This window comes from Apteryx mantelli, chromosome 1 (genome assembly GCF_036417845.1).
Source record: "Apteryx mantelli isolate bAptMan1 chromosome 1, bAptMan1.hap1, whole genome shotgun sequence".
Lineage (NCBI taxonomy): Eukaryota > Metazoa > Chordata > Aves > Apterygiformes > Apterygidae > Apteryx > Apteryx mantelli.
Window position 1 is genome coordinate 115,624,934 of NC_089978.1, and position 22,343 is coordinate 115,647,276.

The 22,343-nt window shown below is 36.3% G+C and overlaps 1 protein-coding gene across 1 annotated transcript in view; it reads right to left on the reverse strand.

The window, feature by feature from the left end:
* Positions 1–22,343, reverse strand: part of GBE1 (1,4-alpha-glucan branching enzyme 1) — a 171,150-nt gene that overhangs the window by 94,316 nt on the left and 54,491 nt on the right. The window contains exons 4-7 of the mRNA XM_067299853.1: positions 13,134–13,259; positions 10,952–11,087; positions 8,502–8,592; positions 7,158–7,367 (exon numbers count right to left, since the gene is read on the reverse strand). Of these exons, the coding sequence (XP_067155954.1) occupies positions 7,158–7,367; positions 8,502–8,592; positions 10,952–11,087; positions 13,134–13,259 (563 nt within the window). The remainder of the gene's footprint in view (positions 1–7,157; positions 7,368–8,501; positions 8,593–10,951; positions 11,088–13,133; positions 13,260–22,343) is intronic.

The window sequence follows — 22,343 nt, forward strand, 5'->3', positions numbered from 1 at the left end:
AGATATCTCCCCAAGGAGTACACATCTGTGATAAACCTGACCTGCCACCGGATGTCATTGCTACTGCATAAATGCAGCTGGAAGAGCATTAACTGTATCTAGCTGTAAATTCTCAAAAGTTGCAGAAGAAAACACTTTAGTATGCAGAATAAACCCACACTTTGGAGAATCAACTCTTTTGTATACGATATATTAATTCTTTAACTTTTCCTGTAACATTTCCTTTCCAATACCCCAAAAAGGGATCACATCTGTGTCCCAAAGTCTGTATGGCTCAAAACTCAAAGGAAATTGCTTAGTTGGGAGAAAGCTGCAAAAAGGTCTTTAGATTAGAGCTATGCAAGGTAAGAAAAGCAAAGCTGCAGAAAAGGACAGGTTTGTTGAGGTAAGGATTGTTAGTAGGTCAAAGATTCAAGAGAAAAAACATGCAAAGATACAAAACTGTAAAGAAAAAAAAAATAAGATGACGACAACTCAGCACCATCAAGGAGCTGCTACAGCGAGTAGTGGAAGCCTACCTTTTCCCACCTGACAGATGCCTGCAAGGACAGCAAAGACTCTTCAGCCGTATTACTGAAAGTAGTGAGCGTACTAGTAGCTTTTAAATCCTACCTATCTTTTGTGTGTGTTGACCAGTAAGTAACTGCTTGGAGTTGAGCATATCCTGCTTAGAGTATCTTTGCACCTGATAAAACATGCCTGAATAGAGTCACCCAGAGATGTACAATAAGAACCCACACATGCCATGATAGCTGCACTTTGTAACTCATTCTGATATGCCAGCTTCCCTTAAATCCATTAAGCAAGGAACTGTAATCTGTAATAGAGCACCCCACAAGGCATCCACTTAAATCAACTTGAAATGCTAAATACGAAAGAGTGATTAAGTAGCGGTCTATCCTTTTCTTCCTGGAAACCAGCTGTTATAAATCATGGTGATGCTCCCACATAAGGCAACAGAATTTCAGTTCCACGAAAATTTGGTATTTAGAAGAGCTCAATATTCAATCGTAGGCTATTTAGCCCTTAAAATTTCTCTGAACAGCTAAGATATGAGAGTTTTGAGCCCAGACAGATATCTTGAATCCTAACCAAACAGTAATTTCTGAAGGAACATTTCCCAGTTCAGTCCATCTACTAATAGTAGGCCAGTGGAAGCCTTCATGCAAAGATAAAGTGGGAAAGCTGGTGACCAGAACAAAAGAGAAAGCTTCAGATAAAGAACAGCTGTTTAAGGAAAAATAAATAATGACCTTAACACAGGCTGCAGGAAAGGATCAACATGACTTAATTTAAGGAGTTAAAGTCTCAAGTAGAGTGAATTAATATCTCTAAATGTCAACATCAATGGACCTTTTCTTCTTGTACGATAAAGCCTGAGGTCTATACAGGATTTAAACACTGGGTGGCAGAAAAGGCTATTGTCTGTGTCCAAACAGGTGCACTGTGCCATTTCAGACGCAAGGAAGTACCCAAGGTATCCGCATGAGGCTGGAACACGGCATGGAACTAAACCTACAGGTAACCCACACTGTTGTGGAGAGGCAGCTGGAGGACTGGATATCTAGAAGAGGACTAAACAAGCGTTTAGGCACCTGCATCACTCTCCAGGTAACCGCTCTACTTCTGTTGCATTGAGGGCAGGCTAAAAGCAGTTTCTGAACCATAAGAGCTTGTAACTCATTTTAAGGGAAACCGAAACAAGTGTAAAACACTGAACTACAACTTGCAAGAGTTCAAGCACTGCTTCATGAGCAGTAAGACCAAGCTGAAGGGAAAATTTGGTTAGACAGCAGGGAACCGGTACATCTGTTGCCCTGATGCATATTCTGTGGGACAAAGCACTGATGCTCTGAGCCCTCCCTATAGTGTTTCAAAGCACCTTTGACATGAGCATCACTTGAGATGTATTGGGCAAAGCTTCATAAAACTGAACAGGGCAGAAAAGGCTAAAGGAAATAACTAAGTCATAAGATGGGAGAAATCTGTTAAGAGAAAATTGGAGTTCCTTTACAACATTTATAGCCTTTACCCCCTAAAACAGAGGAAAAACATACCACCAACAAATACAACCAAAACAAAAGGTGTACATGGATGGGCCAAAGGATTCCCACTGGTTACAGTTTGGTGACAAAATAATACACCAGCACAGAAGAGGCAGTAAAGCATGGAAACACAAGACAGCCTAAAAAGTATTGGGAACATGGCCAGAGAAAAAAAAAAAGCCGCAAGACAGAGTCTAGGGCTGACTGCTGGCCCAAAGAACCCAGTAATAACCATCATCTCCTGTTGATTATACTGCTGCAGTCAAGGAAGCAGGACCTGGTAATTAAAAGCAGGATGGAAACCAATTCCAATTCCTGTGATGAATTCTTCTCCTAAATTGAGTATGAACTTTAAATTTTGCCCATGTGCTCAGGTTTATTGCTGAAGTTCATCTTGCACACATAAGTGTAACAGGATACCTATTGTCCCTTAAACTTGAATTAACTGTAAAATCTAACAAAGCCTAATGAGAAAAGTGGAATACAGAGACAAAAATAAAATAGACACCCACAACAACAACAAAAACAACACACAACACTTAGATTTGAACAAGCCTGGAAAAGGCAGCACCAGTTAACACATTTTAATTAGGTACTGTTGAAGAAAAAACTTGTCTTTGCTAGGTAATAGCTTTCAATTCTTTTAAAAATGTTTCTCTGATTAGTATTTTAGACACAGTTTTGGGGGGGGGGGGAAGAGATTCTCCCTTCAGCAGTATAAAGCCTCATTTTAATAGGAATCATGACAAAAGCTACAGAAGTTTCTATTTTAAAAATGTATTGTTAAAGTAAATGCCATCCCCACTCAGGGTTAGGGGGGGTTTTGGCGAGGGTAGGGAGGGGGATGGAGAAAAGGAAGATTCTCCAAATCATATTTTATGGAGGGGGAAAAAAAAAAATCCAGTTTCCAGACTGGGGCAGGAGAAGGGGAGAGAGAGGAAAAATTTAAGATTATGAAAGTGGAAGCTTTTTAATAAAAACTTTCTGATTCAGGAATGAAAAAGAATAAATATTTCTTTTTTAATTAAAAAAGGAAAGTAGAAAGAAGTCTTTTACTGACCTGGTTATTTTCCCCCAAAATTCTTATTTTACTGAAATTGAGATATTCCTCTCTTGACAACTTTAACAGGATAAAGATTTTAAAGGTCTTGGAATTTTTAAGGATAAATTATAAACAGTTTGTACAACAGTTACAGAAACACAGATTCAAAAAGTATTCTACTGCTTATTAAGTATTTTGCCTGGAAGTCCATATGACAAAACATGCTTTTATCTTCTTAAATTGCACGACTGTGCTAGACTTCTGAGACACAGGATCCAGGTTGTCCTTTCAACAGTTTTACTACAGCTTTTCTTGGAGCTACTCTCTATGAATATTACTAAGGATGCAGATCTAAGAGTATTTAAATTACACAACTGATACAGCCTGTTGATTTTGCTTTGTGTGGAAATAAGATCTTTGCCACCTTCTGTTGTAGTAAGTATTCACAGTCATCTTCCTAGAAAACTGAATAACCTTGCAAACCTTGTGAGACAAATTTCTCCAGGTCTTGGCTTTCACAACAAATGCAGACAGATTAAACTGATAAAGCAATTGTTTCTTAATCTCTTTCATGGCAGAGAATTAGTTTCTCTCAATTCCAAAGTAAATCTAGCATTCTTTGTATTTGATGTTTAAGTACCTGTAGATTTAACAGTTCTTCCCACTACAGCAGAGGAGGGATTTAGTACAAGTATTGTACATGAGAGAAGTTTATACAAGCTGAAGAGATTTGTTTCGGTAAGCAAGTATTTCTGTATACTATTCAATAGATTATGTTTGGTGTCATTTATTTTCAGAAAACTTTGAACATGTGTAAGCAATCAAAGTCTACCCCATGGATTTTTATATGCTCTTCTCTTTCAGACTAGAGCTGCTCTTTTATCAGTATGGAAATTAGCATGCATGTCAATCAAATGGAAGAATATAACAACTTTTTCAATGAAATGTCAGTTCTGGTTCTTTCCCAGTTCTGTGTGGGACCTGTATATATCCCCTCCCCCCCCAAAAAAGTCAGTTTTTTTTAAAAACTATTTCTGAGTAACCTAGAATAAACACAATCATTAGATCTTTTAAGCCTTAAGCTTTGACTATAAATATATGCAAAATATTCAACGTTTCAAACATCAAGATTAAAGAAGTTTTTTATGACAAAACACAGCTCACTGCATGGCTTCCTGTACTTTAAGGAAACCCCTCTTCCCCCATCAAAGTGTAAAAAAGGAAGAGTGAACTTCTAGCATTTTACTCAAGGGAGGGCAGGGAAAGAGGAATGACATACAAAGGTCCCTTATTCATTTAGAGCATCATTTTTTGCTCATCAGTAAATAATAAATATTAAATTTCTCTAGTCTTAGCCATTCTCTAATCTCTTTTCTCCCCCTCATATCCCTTTTTCATTCCCATTTTCACCACTCAGTCTGGTGTCTATTCTTAATCATTTAATACCCAAAAAAAAAAAAAAAAAAAAAAAAAAAAAAGCTATGCAGCAATGTATCTCCTCAACAAATATAGGCACATAGCACTGACCAAGCAGACCTGTGGAGGAAGTTCTTCAGTTCTCAAAAAATGGTTTACATTGCCAGGTATTATCTAGAAATCAACTTGCTGTTTCTTTCATTTACAAATCCTTCCAAAACATTCAATGCTAAAACCAGTTTCTTTCCCAATCAGAGCAACCTCCTTCTGCTTGGCATACAGAAATGGTGATAATTGCATTCAATTTATTTCCTCGCTAGAGAAACTGGTACCACACATTTGCTTGATTATACACAAGTATAAAATGTAATAAAATGTGAAATATCAGTGTATTGTTATTGTATAATAAAACTTGAAGATTGTCTGAAATGGAATTTATTTGAATATGGATTCAAAGATTAATAGGAAGCAACCCAAACAGGAAATGGCTGTGATCTGACATAATTAAAATGCATTTGTTATAATAATTAAATCACAATTCAAAAAGGCTATCTGAAATCAAAGCTGTCCCAAATAAAAAGTAAATTAAGAGCAGCTCATCCTATTAAGTAACATAAGTGCACAAGTCACTTATTACACTGGTCACTCAAAGTTTAATTGAAATTGTGAGTTACTGAGCAAGAGTCTCCATTAAATAGTTGACCTATGCTATGTAACATTACTTTTGCAAGAGTGACCTTAAACAGTTACAATCCCCATAAGCTATGAAACTGTCACACTCAAGAATATAGCCGATGAGTACAAGAAGAAAAATCTGTATCAGCAGCTAGCTGAACACTATGGCATTCTGATCCAAGGGGTAAAGATATCCACAATGCAAGCCTATCTGGGTAATAGCAATTTAATGTGAAAGATGGAGAGAAACAGGAAGAACAATCAACTGAACTCGCAGACACACAAACTTTAACAAATAACAGATTAAAGAGACCAGAACTCTTAAGTCATACACTGACAAGCCACTGAAGGAACCACTCAAGCGTAACCTTGAAGAGGTTAAACCAGAACTTTGTAACTGATAAGAAGGGAAAACAAGATTACCATGGGTTTCAAGAGGAAAAAGGCAAACATCAAGGAATAAGGGCATGTGTAGGAATGTGTAAAATTCGTTAGAAAAATGCTTTAAGGAGGTTGTGGGGTTGTGTGAAACTTATTATAGGATGTTTATGGGAATAGTCAAAGGCAGGGAAAGGTGGTTCAGGGAGGAACAAGCATGGGAAATGGAAAAGAGAGCCACATGTAAGCTGGCTGCCCATCAGTACATTTTTCTGGCCAAACACTGCTCCTGATCACAGTCTGTCTTATCATCTTATTAAGCTTTACTCCTATTTATTTTCTGTTTAAGATTGTTTTTTTTGGCATGCATGTGTGAGATCTACTAGCTAACTTGAAGCTGGACTAGCCAGTGAATAGGAGAAGACCATGCCCTGGCAAGACTCAAGGTTAGAGCTGGGGACTGGGTAAGACAGGACCAGGGCTGGACATGGACTCAAGCTCTGGTAGGATTCGAGGGACCTGTATATGTGAGTATGTTTGGGAATCCAGACTGAAGACTTGCATATGGTTCCACCGGTGAAATTCAAGCCTGATTAGCTAGAGAGGAGAAACAGGACTGGCAATCTGGGCTGTTAATGTTATGCAAGTGCACTCTGTTTATGTGGGCATTATGTGCATATTATGTGGGTAAAGGCATTTTTCCTCTGTCTGTGTGTTAATCTGTGTGGCTGCCATGTTTGCATCACGTACCTGTGTATTTGCATCTTTGAAAGATATGCTCAGCCACACTGGAAATGAGGAACAGCAGCACCTCTCATCTAACAGATTAAGATGAGGGGGTTTCTCCTTCCCAAAGTCCACCAGATTTGTATACCCTTAACACAAGGGAGGCAGAACTATTCACCACTTGAAGAGAAAAGCACAAAGCTTTTTTCCCAACTAAACCAGCTAAGTATTCAGCACATGAAATACATCTCACCCCCCCACAGCACATCAGAGAACAGAAAGTAAACAATATTAATCATCATCGGGCACTAACATTTTGTTTGACACATACTGTATCTGTACTACCCAATCACCCGTGCCCAGAACGGGTCTCTAGGCACACAGCTCAGAACAGTCTCCATACATACTATTAAAGTTAAAGTTCCTTAGTCTCTATAACAGGACACCTGCCTGCTGCAAGTGGCCTCCGCTCTGCATTAACTGTTGATCCATGTCTAGAAATTACTCGGAACAAAGGCAGTTGGCCTGGGCCAACACCATACACCAGAAACCACTTCAACAATCTGACAGTTTGACGAAGAAATTTTCCTTGGTGTTTCTTATTCTCACCTATTTGACAAACACACACACACATATATAAAATATAAATGTGTGCACATATGTATATATACATAGCCATAGATGACAAGAGGAATAACAAAAATAAAAATACTTAAAATACAAGACTAAATACATAGTAGCATTTATAAAGTAAGTGAATTGAACTCTGCATATACTACACTATTTGCCAAACTGGAACAGTCACTGTGTAGTTTTAATAGAACTGGTAAGAAATAATTATCACTAAAACACTTCAAAACCTTTTTGGTACTTACTTTGCGTAGTCAAAAAGCCTGCTATCCCAGAGCTGATGAGTTCCTTTTGGACCAGAATGGAAGAAACAAGAATCTGTACCATCAAATTTGTTGAGACCATCTTCAGAGTTTTTTGATGCGTGACTGTGCACAACATCCAGTAGAACAGTGATGCCCATCGAGTGAGCAACGTCAATCATTTCCTTCAGATCATCTGGAGTTCCGTAACGGCTATCAGCAGGAAAACAAACTGTATTGTGAGCGGCACGATGTGAACTTAAACTCACAGTACTTAACATCTCATTCTCAGTTAATTATAAATTAATGTATTAATTGTTATTGTAACCATACATTGTACACAAGTTCTTTTTTTTTCTAGCCTCTGAAGTAGTAGCTATTTATTACAAGTGGACAACTTTTTTTTTTTTTTTAATTCTAAAATACAGTTAAGCATGCATGCACTTTATTTCAGAAACAGTTCCACCAAAATTTTACTCTTCCTTTCTAGTCAGCTGGGGGAAGCTAAAACATTTAATGCAATATAAAACATAACTAATACAAACTAAAGCTTCAGTTTAATGTTCTATACTTCCTCAGTTTGTATGAGACAGGAGTATTTTTGTATTACTGTAACAAAATAATCCATAACTGTTACAAACATGAATGTATATTCATGAAAGTCCCCAAGACACACTATCTGCTGCTGTCCTGCTTATTTGTTTTAGGTACTACATTATTTTCAAACATTTTTAAACAAAAATTTGTCTCCAGTCTGCAACACACATTTCCTTTAACTAATTAAGACAGGCAAACTTTCTGTCTATCTAAATTTACCCAGTTTGTCATTTGAGCTTCAACGAGATGAAAAATCACAACATTCCGGTTTATCATAATTTTCCTCAACAATTACCTTAATCTATTTTCCATCTGTTTTCACCCTAGACCTCAAACTTAAGTGCAAGCACCTGTATGCATGGGAAAAAACTTAATTTCCTCAAAACATACAAAAAATCATGATTTTATTTCAAATAAGTTTATTACGGACAAGTACCATAAAAGTTCTCTGTGTTACTGTCATGAATTGCACAACACCAAAACCCATGCATGAAGAAAGCTGAAGCTGGACAAGTTGGCATATACTATGAAAACTGATGTTACTTGTAAACTTTTGTTTGTACCATATATTAAATGTTTTTGCATAACAGCTGATAACTATGCCAAAATGACTTCAGATTTACTAAGAGAAAGTTACAATAGTACCTAAGCCAGTACTTTCTTTCCATTAAACACTTCAAGTTTAAACATCTTCAGTGGATGGTGGGTAAGGCAAAAGAGCACGAAAGTAGTAAAAGTATTGAAACCTACCTGGATGCTGCAAAGAAGCTTGTGACCTGATAACCAAAACTGGCATAGTATGCATGTTCCATAATAGCCATCAGCTGAACACAGTTATACCCTATATAAAAATAAAATAAACACACACACACCCCTGTCTTAAGGACAGTTAAAAGAGGATTTGACTCCTGTGACATCAGTTCCAGTCTATGGTATCCTCTTATTTTAACTGATTCTAACTCTAATGTATGATTAATAATCAACAGTTAACTAAAGATCCAGTCTCTCTTAAAAAATAGTTCTACCTAATAGTCTATACTTCTTTGATCTTCCACTAAAAGTGGGAAGGTCGACTGGTCAAGTGATGTACATATAACTAGATGCATTAAATTGAATATCTCCATTTTAGCAAGCAATAAATGATATGCAAATATAATCTTAATTTGACTTCGGAATATTAACTATGCCAATCTGCGTGTCCTGAACTTCAGCTTCACTTTTGATACTTGCAGTGTTGATCATGAAAGGAAAAAAAAAAAAAAAAAAAAAAAAAACACACCAAACCAAAAAGACTGACTGATTACATGTATTATAACATATGCTTTATGGAGTTTAATTTGTTTTTGTTCTCAGTTTACTGAAGAACCAAGGCAGCACAGGAGGATAGGGGACTTTTGTCTCTTGTATGACCCAAAATATTTTGGTGTAATACTAAGGGAGGGAAATCTAAAGGGAAAACAACATACTGATGATGAAACCACAGTACTTAACCACACATCTTAACTAAGCTATCTTTAATGCCAGTGAATAAGTGCCCCAGCTAACTAGCAAATAAGGACTATCAGCAAAAGGTAACCTTCAGGTTTAATATACAGCCTGTTGAGACTCCCTCCACATACCACTTCTCTTTATTAGTTTAACCCAAACCTTCACATAAACAATATACTGTTTCTTTTTAATTGTGAAGCCACAAAAGTGTTATTTGAAGGCAGTTGGCATGAACTCAATTTGTCAGATTCATCGCTGTTTCATAATTCAGAATCATTGAACTTACTTTTATTTACAGCATTTTTGCAAATAAACAGTATAAATAGCATCAAATTAATTTCATTCTATTTGCTCGCTGTTTATCTTGCTATTTGTCATGCACATATTTCTACAAACTATTAATATCTTAGCATTCTTAAATACTGATGTCTTTAGGCTTGTCTTCATACTAAGACAATTCAAAACTAAAAGAATCAAGCAGCCCTTAAGAAAATACATTAAATAAATAAATAAACAAACAAACAAACCTTAACACCCAGAGCTTAATTAAGAACATTATCTACCATGTTCCATATGCCTAATCTAATTTGATATTGCTTTTATTTTGTGGCATATCACCACTTTAATGTCATTTTTCTTCCCCAAAGAAAAATCTGTAGGTAAAGCAGAAAGCTTTCGTAATTCTGTTAAACATAGCCTCCTGGAAAGAAGGAAATTCTTTCCCAGCAGGAAGAGAGCCACAGCTACATAATGCGATATCCACATTTTTTTGTTGTTGCGGGCTTCCAAATGTGCAAACTCATTCATTCTGCCTGCCAGCTCAGCTTTACTGAAAGGCAAAAGCCATGTTTTGTGAAACACTGACTTGAAAAGTTAGCCTAAGAAAAACAGGTGGCTTCTTCAGGCACTCTGGCAAATGAAGCCAAACAACAGACAAGCACAGCCACTATCCACAGAGATATCAACTATAGATGTCACAATTATTTTACATTTAAGTGCAACAAAATATACTTTATCACAAGGCAGTAAGAGCTAGCAAGTTCTAGTGTCATGTTACAGAAACAAATGCAATGACACTACAGAAAAAAAAAAAATCATTAAATAGAAATTGAGGTGAACAGTTTGCTATGCTCCTTGAGATAATCAAGCCGGCTGTTTCATATAGCCCCTTCAACATACTAGAAGTTTTTCTAAAACAGAACTGCTCATGCTTAAATTTTTGCATGTTCCGATATTTACAACAATTGTTAAGGGATAAAAATTTAGCACATCCAGTAAACAGAAAGGACAGTCTTTTCTATCCAGATATTTGCCTTAACAGGCAGATGTACACTAGTGGAAGCAATTAAGAATACATTATTTTCCAATGACTATCACACAAAAACAGGTCCTTTTTCAAGTGAAAAGCAAACCATGCTGAAATCAAATTGCTCTGCAATATTTATCTAGGCCTTTGGAACAATATTTTACTTAAAAAAAAAAATCTGTAGAATGAAATTCGATTCATATATTCTATTTCAGTCCATCTTTCTCTTTCATAGATTTCTCTGTTTCATAACTTTTGGTGCCCTGAAAAATGCATTTCTATAGTACACTTAATCTGAAAACACACACGCAGAATAAAAGCTACAGACACTTGATAAGCATCTTTTCTAATAAGAGAACAGACACATTAAAATTTTACCTCTGCAACAATCTGTGTTATTACTTACCAAGATCCTTTATTCTAGGTAGTACATTGTATGTGAAATTTTTATAAGAAGCTATTTTCCCTTCCGGGGAAGCAATCCCCACATGAGATTCATAGATTCTTAGGCTTTTCAGTCTCTTGGGTGAAGGATGCCTGCGCTGTAACAAGAGAAACAGCGTTATTAGAATACAACAGATTAGGAGTGGTGTCACAACCACACCGTCCACACAAATAAGAGCAAAACCAAAACCAAGCATCTCCCCCCTCCTCCCCCCACCACCCCGAAAGACCACAAACATTGTAGAAGTAACTAGGCATCGAATACTCTTAAGGCAAAGATGTATTTTATACTAATGTTCTTCCTGAACAAGAAACTGGACACTCTTGATTTGATGTTCTGTTGTGGCCTTGTTAAGTACACTCACTGATGTGTGCAAATTTATAGCGGTCAGTGTAGTACGAAGCGCTTTTGAACTACTGTGACATTTGTTTGGAAAAAAAAAGTTAGAAGTTTTGAGGTTTGTTTTTTAAAGTATGCCTGCTTTTTACAGATATTTCAAGTCACCTCTGCCTGTTCCAACAAACTATAAAAATTTGTATTTTAGTCCTAAAGCACACAGTTCTACAGTGCACAGTGATCTATCTTCTGCTTGTGTAGGATTAAAAAAAAAAAAAAAAACTATGTCTACAGGCAAGTGAAATATGGTATGCTGTATTTAAAAATTAGTGAAAATATTTTTAAGACTACAGAGCCAATTGAACTTGACCACGAAATCTCCTTCTCTAAAATAAATAGAGTTTACACCTTAATCTGGATTTTCTTTATTTATTAAACAAAAGTCTTGTCTCAAGAAACTAGTAAAAACTGCCATTTTCCCCCAAGGTCTTTTCAACCCCTCCCCAGTTAAAAAAGAAGAAATTACAAAATTTTATTTTCCATTTGCTAATTTAACATTTGTTTGAGTGAGGTTTTACTGATTTTGTTCTAGCTTTCCAAAACAACAACAAAAACAAAACAAAAAAAACCCAAATACATTGGTTTGAGGAGTCCAACTAGTATCAGAAACTAAAAGCAACAGGAACAGGGTGAAGAACAAGACATTCTGGTTAAGGTTTGTTACGTGTATTTTACTTCCACTGTGCACCTCCCATTCCCAAACAGCTTAGATGCTTTTCATCGCACAAGGCTGGGCAAGACCATGTCTGCTCCCTAGATGTTCTTGTTTCCTTTCACCCTAGGTCATAAAGGTCACTGCATTTCCAGCTGTCCCTCAATGCCTCTTCCTACAGAGCAGCTAGGCACCACAGAGCATCATAGAAACTGAATTCACATGCCCTATAGTCCTAACTAATGCATTATTGTAGATTAAAAAATAAATAAATAAAAATAAATAAATAAAGAGGTATTTTCTACATGAGTTACCCTTCTGCTGTCAAGCAGCTACTTCATAATTAGGGGCAGGTGCTAAAAACCTTGACTCAAACCAGTGGCTGCAGCACCTCTAATACAGACTGCATTGCATTTTGTTGTTTCCACTCAAAATCTATAAAGTGCAAGAATATGCCATAACATCGCAGAGCCATTCAGAACTCTCTGAATTTTTTCCTCAGGCTATTCTTTATATATAATGTAAGGACTTCATCCCTTATAGCAGTGCATGAGAAGTAAGAGGGCTTTAAAATCCATAAAAAGATTTTCCCGATATGACGAAACTAGGATTAAACTGGAGCCTGAGCAGCGTTTTTCTGAGGACTTTCTGGTTTCATACGGCATTGACTTACTACTGAAGTACTGAACTTCGTTCTTGCAGTAACTCATTTTTAAATCCAACTCTGACAAATAGTTCCCTCCTCTGGATCAGGAAGGGCCAACCAGCCACTGCCACCAAAAACTTTAGAATAGTTATTGAACTGGCCTAAGATGCGAGGAGCTAAGATACTACTTTAATTATAATTTTTTTTAATACTCCATTACGTGAGACTGAAAAAATAACTCCAAAATATCTATGGTTCAAGTTACTTTTTTCTGTCAAAGCCTTGAACATGCATTCTTCATTTCTCAGGTGACTATTCTAATTACTGGACTCCCCTTTTTGTGGGATGCTTTTATTTTTTCCAAACAGTGACACTTCATTCCAAATAGCACAAAGTGATACAGCATACACATCTTTATACACCTTTTGAAAAAAATATTTAAGCCTTACTGTATATGACTGTGGTGGATTCCAGTGTACCCAATCATAATTCACTTTGTCGTCATCACGGACTACATATCTTGCCCAAGGTGAAATACGATAGAGGAGTTCACCATTTTGAGCACGAATCACCACCTATAAAATAGTAACTGTAATATATTCATGCAGTCACATATAATTCATATAAAAGTCATATATAAACATATATATAAAAAGTCATATATAAAACACCTACTGTATAAACCATAGCAGAAAATGAAATAGTATGTCACATACAAATACATAATGCAAGTCAAGACAGGAAAGAATGACCCTGATTGCAGAGAAGATTTGTAAAGGAATAGCAAACAGGTACATCAGACATAGGAGTGATGTTCAACAGCAGGAGCTAAAAGGTGAGGATATATGCGTAAGCTTCATAGAAATGATGGTAAAAAAAGGCTTCTCAAATGGATTACTGCTAGGTTCCCATTTCCCGTCATTACCATTTCCTCTCCACATTCTTAAAATTTAAACAGACATGTAGTATAATGCTACCAAGATGAGAGCCATGATTTGTTTACTTGGAAAACAATCTAGTAGGTCAATTTTAAAATCTTAATTCCCTCTTCTATGCTCAGTGAATTACGACTGATATAGTATAGACCAGATTCACAGATTAAGTCAAGCACAAGACAGCTTCCAGGCCAAGAGGAGACTGAAGAATAAAAACAAAACTGCTGATTTTCTTCTGCTGCCTTGCAGTTCATCTGCAGTTTTCTTCACTATTCTAATGACAAAATAAAAGAAAGTATTATCAACTATTTTACTTCCCTTATTTGGGGCTCTCTATTTATAAGGATAGATGAAAAAAGGACCATTCTTTCCAATTCCCTCCAGAAGTTCATACTTCACTTTGCCAGAGAAAGTGATTAAACAGAACAAACCTAGAAGCTCTTTTAGAGCATTATTATTTTACATAACAAAAGCAAAACTGAAATAATTACTAGGATAATGTCACTAGTCAAGTTTTGCTAGGTATTTTGGCTGCCATTAGAACAGTAAAACAGAAGGCTTGTGAATTTAGAACCCCCAAATGTACAAGCAATTGAAGTTTTCCTCCTAAAATTCTTAATTCTTCATTGTTAACAAGTTGGTTGGTTGTTGTGGGGTTTTTTTGGGGGGGAGGGGGGCGGGAGGGGGAAGGTAGGTTTTTTTTGGTTTTGTTTTTTGTTTTTTTTTAAAGAATGAGAGCTACCAATATAATAAGGAGAAATCCCAAATGAAGTTGTATTTTTTCTTTAAAGAAACAACAAAAAGTGACTGTACTTTACTCTTAATTCCTCACTTTGCCTAACAACCTGTGTGGAAGGAGACAACTACCAAACAATTGCTTTTTCACCTGTAGCAAGCGTCTTTTATAATTTTGATGAGTTACCTGTATTCTTATCTGAACTACAGGAGAAAGTACAATGAAAAAATATGTATGCAATACAGGTTAATGACAAGTGGTAAAGCAAACAGAAGTCAATGAAATGAAATTCCTATGTCTTTCAATTTATATTATTAAAGACTCTACCACGTTCAGCTTCACTGACAATTCAAGATGAGAAAGCGTAACCAAGACCAACGACATTCTAAGAAAGAGCTGAGAAGTGATTATTACAAACCCTGTACAGTTGCATGGAAAAGTCCTTCTGCCAACTATGATAGCAAAGCTGGCCATAAGGGTCTTTATTAGCAACATGCACTTGATTTGAAAGTAAGTTCAATCAAAAAACTAAAAACATGTCAAAATTAGGTCTTTCCATGAAGACTGCCTGGCAAATTTAAGTTAGATGCTGCAATAAGCCAACCAATTTTTTCCACTACACTATTTATTAAAAATTAAAATTCAAGATACTTCCCTTCCTCACTTTTCTAAACATGGCTAGGGAAGGAAAAAGAAAAGCTCATACGCTAAGATATTTTCTTATATAATTTAATACCTGTGTGTTTCAAATGCCTGCATTCACTGTCCTTTTCTTTTCTCTCATGTCTTCAGCATACAGGAAAAATGTTTCGGTCCCTCATTTTTCATTAAGCAACTCACCCTTATAAGCAAAGACAAACTGAAACTAAACCTAATACAGAGAAGCTTTAAAAGGAAAACTCCAGCAAATAGTTAATTTTGCAGTATGAGAAGCTCCTCTTGCAAACTGGTTGAGCCTCCGTAAGAGCAGCTGCTCTGCACCGGATTTCCTATCAATTCTTAGAATAAGGGCACTAATGAATGGACCAGTGTAAGAGGCTGTACGTGTAAGAAGGGACCCTATTTTGTTAGCCTCAGATATAGACAGCAAGTACAACCAAGTACAGCATCTTCACTATTGCCTTACAATTCTTGCTACTGCAACATGAGCTACCAAGCCTGAGGTAGGCAGGAAGGGGGAAAAGGGATCAGAAATCATTCAACACTTCTGCTCCAGGTGGCAGAGGACCTAAAAAGGTTGCGAGCTCACTCCATCCTCAGAGAGGAAAAGCCAGCCCAACCAGCAGCAGAGCAATAACTGATCAGCAATTTAATTACTCCCCTAACCAGAAGCACCTTCCCAAATGGACACCTGTCCAAATCAGTGGGGGAGGAGGCAAGAAAAAAGGAGAGCTCTGGCTAGAGATCAGCTTTCACTGGAAAGCTTTATCATACTCTAGAATCCTAAAGTTCCAGAAAAATCAAACGCTTCAGTCAAGGATCATTCAAAAGTTATTTGCTAACAAGCTAGTTGAGTATAAATTGTGGAAAGAAGTTACAGAAAGAACAGACAGTACATAGCTTTTGTAGGTTGTTCTCCTTCATAAATTGAAAGTCAGATAAAATTGGGGGGGGGGGGGGAAGAAAACAAAAACAAGAAAAACCACACCACTCTAGTCACATTACTCGAAGTCTCCCCTTCCCCAGCTTTTTTTCCCCCCCTCATCAACTCTGGATTACTGTAAAAATAAGTCAGTCAAGACAAAGCTCTTATTTATTTTCTCTTCCAAGCAATTTTCCAGCAAAGAAATCTGCTAGACACATGCATTTACACCAAATACCTTTCAAAAATTACTCGTTAGCTATTGGAAACATAGTAACAATTCTAAGATGTTTATATGTTTAATAGCAAAGATCTGTATGGTTCAGAAGCCATTTAGGAGTGCATTTGCTGTGCTGATTATTTTTATATAAATATATTGTCACACAAGCTAGAGATACTTAAATATTTCTTCAAAAGGAATTTCTTATCCATCGGGTTTTACAAAAAAAAAAAAAATCAAAATAATAAATAAGCAAAAGCCTAATTTCAAAGCAAGTCATGCCCTGATTTTCCAAAAGAGGGAGATATAACTCCATGCATGAATTAAACAGGTGTTTCAATTGCAGTAAGGAATCTAAAAAAGTGTCTAGCTAGTTTACAAGACTAGATTCCTCCCCCCAAAAAAACATCAAAACCCCCCAAAACAACCAAAACACACTACACGCTTTTGTACTCTTCCCCCCCCCCCCACCATCTCCATGCTTACTTGAAAGACAAAGTAGAGTATGCATTTAAATATAAAATAACTCAGAAGATGGAGACAGTAGTCTGGTATCATAAAAACAGCTATGCAGACAGAGGTACAAATGCCATAGGAGATTCAAGAAACAGTGAGAGAATCAAGAAAATTATAGTAACATTGTTAAAAATGACAGCAATATTACCTGGAAATGTGCCAGGTAGATTATTTCAACAGGCACAAGTCTAGAGAGGACAGTTTACTTAACCATCATCAAGTTTATTGTAGAAGTACATGGATTTCTAGTGGAAAAAACTGTAAGCTTCATAACTGTTAGCTACACAATGATGACACTATGAGGTATCAAAGGACAATAGATATATTTTTAAAAAGGAAAACAACACGTGCATCTGTGTTGCAGTACAGCATTCAAACAGCTTTTCTTTCAGTCAAGAATTCAGATTTTGAAAAACTATTTCAAAAAAGTCAATTTAATAAAAGCCTAAGGAAAACTGGAATCTCTAAAATAATCCAATAAATACTTTTTTCTACTGTGACTTAACCAGAATTAAGTCACCATAACAGCAATGACATAGATTTAAGACTGTAAGAGTTTGAATACCTAATATATAAATATTCATATGAATTATATAACTGAGGGGCTTGAGGTGGAAGAGCAGAGTTTGAAAAGCAGCCATAATATAGCTCATTACACACAATAAGCCTAACTTATTAAGAGTTGTTTCAAGCAGTGTCACGTAGAAAAGAAACTGCTGAAGTATGTAATAGGAGCACCCAAGCATTAAATATTACTTATCCTCTACTATAAAGCGTTGGTATAAAGGGCAACTACTGCGTAATGCGCCTTGTGGTTGGGTGGTTGTGGCACAGCACACTTATCTTTTGATGTTCCCATTCACAGCTGTTTCCCGCTGACAGCAAAGTGTCTTTCAGCAGCGAGGCAGGTCATGCTGAATCACCTCCATTCCCTGGGACACATTCCAGTTGTGTTTTATAGATAACTGGGCTAGCTTATGGGCCCCAGTGACCCTTCCACTGCCATCCTCCTTCTCGCCCTGTTGTCTCCCTCCCCAACAATTCTGGAGTCCTTATGGCTTGGATCACAGCCTCCTTGGGGGACAGTAAAAAAAAAGCATAGAGTTCAGTTGCATTCCCTGTATTTTGGGGTCATCTTTCATGGAGGTGCTCAGCTGACCCTACCTACACATTGTCAGGTGCATTAACTGTTTTCTGGTATGATAAAGTATTCATGTTATGCTACTTTAGAATAACACCTAGGAGAAGTATTCCTCATGAACAGTTCTTCTTAGTTATATTATCAGTACAGGTTTCATATGGCAATACTCCCATGCCTACACCCCCATCCATACAGGAAAGATAGAGGCAATTAATCCCAGACTTGGGCATCCAAGATGTGGGATACCAAAGTTATCTTCTGCTTTCTCCTTGTCCTATAATCTTATCGACAACTACAGACTTAAATATAGCTGAAAAATTAGACTCCTAAACTGCCAAAAGGGTTAAAAGCTTTAACTAATTAATAGTGGCCCTTATGTGTATAAGTTTATATAGACTTAATATGGACTCTCAGACTTCAAATTCCATTTCAAGACACCTTCCTCTTGAAAAATCTCTCTCCCTTTTCCTCCAAGAAACATTTTTTCTCTACACACTCTTAATATCAATTAAAACAATGAGTCTTCTGTATGGGTAAAGTAAAAGGAAAGTATTTTTAAATAGTAAAACCTCCCAAGAACTGCACAATTGTCAAGTCAGGAAAACTAAGCCTGCCAAAAGAACTAAACAAGAATATTTTGAAATTCTGGGCTCAGTCTGCAAAAAAAGACTCCAAAGAGCCACAGTCATTGGATCCCAATGTTTCACTGCTGCTAAAACCTCTCCTGTGAGTCCAAGAGCAGTTGCACAGAGCCTATCTGGTTTTGGTAAACAAACTCAAGAGACCATTTTCTTCTTAATGAGATAACAATCCTTCTGTTACCAGCTAAATTAAATTAACACCAAAAAATCTACACTAACCTGCTCAAGGGTCAGGGCCTTCAATCAAGCAACAAAACAAAGGGTATTGCCACAGATTTAACTAATAGTTTATTTCCTGTTTGGCTCCACAGAGGTCTAAGAAAGTTACAACAGAGAAAAATATGTATCTCAGATGATTTAAGTCCAGTTCCCTGATGTTCAAAATGCCAGCAAAACCCCATCTGATTCTTCTTGTACACAGATCCACCATAGGTCTACCAACATAGATCATTATATACCATTATGCTGCAGACACTTGACTCATTCAACATTCAAATTTGTCAATTCAGTGACATTTTCTCCCCTAGACACGATTTAAGACATGCAATTTAAATGACACAGAACTTTACAGACTATGAGCAAGTACACTTCCGCCCCCCCGCCATCACCAAGGAGGAGGAAATAGGAAACTTGAAAGCAGTCTGATATCATGCTATTGAGCTTCCTGATCAGCAAGGTCAGTTGCATCATCATTTGCTTCATCATCAACAGAAATTATACTTGATCGATTTATCAACAATGGTTCCCCGCCACTGGTTAACCTGCTTGCTAACCATATTCCATTCCCTTTCAAGTTTTGAAAGTCAAACATGAATCTACTATGAATTATTGAATAAATAAGTAAAAATTTTGAAGATGAACCTTGGATAACATTCTTTACAATTAACTAACTATCCTCCCCCAAACATCTTGTGGGCACAAATTTTAGGCACTTACAATCATGACTACTGTATCCTAAATGTTCTCACTCGAAAACAGGCATTTGTTCCACTTTTGCACCCTTTAATGTTAATGACAGTTATACATTTAGACTTCAAAGCTACTCGAAGCCAGCAGTAGTGAATCTGTTCAGTATTTGTACAAACTGTGACTTACTGTTCCTAGTGCCAGCCCCAACACTGTACCAACTTGGCACCAATGAGTATTAACCAACAGTCACTGAAACTATTGAAACGTGCAAGAGTCTGAAGTTATCAGTGAAAGAATATTATGTCAGCATGTGCACCAAATATCAAATGTAACCACTTCATTACAATACAAGACAATCCTTAACAAAAAAAAACAACCCCCCCCCACAACACTAAAGTCCAACACACACCAAAAAAAGAGACACAAAAGAGCACAATTTCTATCCTTTCTTCAAGGAAAGGATAGCAATTTAGAGAATGACAGAATGCACATAATCTAAAAAATATATTTTTTTCTACCATTGTTTTCTAATGTGACCTTTCCAGAGAAAGCTTACATTATTTGTTCCATGAGCTGTGTATAATTAGCTCTGTCAACACACAGAGACAAGTTATGAAGGCTGCTGTAGTGCCCCCAATCTTTTTTTTTTTTTTAAACGCAATCAAAATTAGTGACAGAATTCAGTTGCCTTTGTTTGATTTTCATCGATGAAAATCAATTATATATAAGCTATCTGCACTCAATTATATACAATCTAGCAAAGAAAGCTACCTATCAGTAGTTAATTCATATGACTTCAAAAAATAAAAATAAAATAAAGAACCCAACAAACTGAGTCATCAGTAATATTTTATGGATGGCCTCCTAATCTTTGCCATGCTTTTGGTAGAAGTACATCACAGAGGCATGTCAGCAATTCTGACACTTACCTTTGTATCTCAAGAGAAGCATAACCCTGAATCACTTGCATTAAACTAGATTTAATGAGTGTACAGATAAGATTTAGTTGTATACAGTATTTTAATTTCATGCACCTACCTAGCATACTGTCAGACAAAACGTCAGATAAATTACTAATATATAAAACTCTTGTTCTTTCAAGTCATTTCAGAAATCACAGATCTACTGTCATTACTAGAAAGCTGAATAATTAATACTATTTTAGTAAATCCTTTCTAATTCACAGAAGACGACTTAGTGGTTCAGCTATTCAGATCTCCTGATAAAAAAGACAGATGGGTCAGTACTTCTAAAATATTGGCAGTTATGATTCTGAACTACCTGCTGTCCTGCAGCACTGAACAGAAAATAATTTCTTATTAATTTGTGACAAAACATTTTATAATTTGATCAGTAGCCATGAACTTGGAAGTTTTTTTCCTGTAGACTTAACTTCTTACTGGCCTCTATTTTCCATATGCTCTTCATTTTTTATTTTGGTCCTCATGGAAGACTATTTCTATAAAGAAATTAAACAAGTTCCTCCAGATAAAGATTTCAATTTTTACCAGTACTATCCCCACCCTTAAACAAGACTTCATAAACTAACCACTACTTACTCATATGTCTCAAAATTAGGATCTTATGGACTACAGTGAAAGCTTATTTACAGATAATTTATAGCAATTGTAAGACTTATTTATAAATAAGCAGTAAACAGAAAGTGGAGACGTCATTAAACTCCTGCATGCCCATGACAGCATGTGATGAGACTTGCTAAGGAAGTCCATCCAGCTAAGCTTTTGTAAAAGCTTACATATTCTATGACAAAGGAATTAAGAATACTCTGATAATTAAAGAAAAATTCTTTCATTTTCAACCACAAAAAGATAAGCACACTCACCCCCCAACCACCACCACTGTTAGAGTGACAAACATGCTACCACAAAACAAACAAAAAACCTCCCCATCTCCATTAGGAAAAAGAAATAGAGGTACATGGCAGTTCAGTTTATTATAAGCACAGAGAGGATATCTCCTTACTTCACTGTTTTAAGGCTATGTGTCTGTTTTTTTTTCTTTTTTAAATTGTGCTTCACTCATGACATTTCTATCAGAAGTAACAAAACTCTATTTGTTCACCAAATGACTTATTCTAAGCTCCCCACTAATCCTGAGCTAGGTATTTCCAAAAGAAAAAGAAAAAAAGGTGTCCTTTTCCATCAGGTCATTTTATTTTGTAGATGGGTGTCATAATTCACAAGGGAATCAGTCTCAGCTGTGTTAGAAGCACTCATCTCTTGACACAAATGTATCAAAATATCTATAACAGGGTTTTTAATTACCTTCTTCAATGTCTATGCTTAGTTATGAGAAGACTGTCTGAAGAGCTACAGTAGACAGTCTACTACTATCAAAAAGAGATAAAAGTTTGTGACCTCTGTTCCTCATTCATTTTCCTATGAAAATATTTTGTAACCTCATCTAAATTAGTGTCACCATCTATACTCCATGCATTTTCCATTCTGGCTTAGAAATTACTTATTTAAAAGAAATGACCTTATCACCATTTCAGAACTCAACATTTGCCTTTGTAGAACTGAAGATGAAAATATTGAAGACAAGCTAATGATAAGGACCTTCTGGAGGTGCCTTCTTTTTCTTCTAGCCAGTCAATCAAGTCACTACTTAAGTGTCTAGAGTTGACTAGTTTAACTTAAATGTTTAAGAACTATATTGGCAAAAGTCAACTTTAAAATTTACGTAGGCCCTGTTGTCAGGGAATCATATTCAAATAGATCTTTGATCTGCATAGTAGTTTCTGTTTACATCCAAAATTCTCAGGTTCTACATAAAGAATGAACTGCAAAATTATACTCTGCCACACAAATCCCAACCTTCCCAAAAAACACATGCATTTAAAAAATGGCCAAGATCTCCAACAGAACCAAGTGGTTTCAAGAAACCTTACATAGGGACAGCATTTTCTGAGTCTGTTAGTGGAATGACAGAGAAAAAGATCACCCCTGGATGAGGATA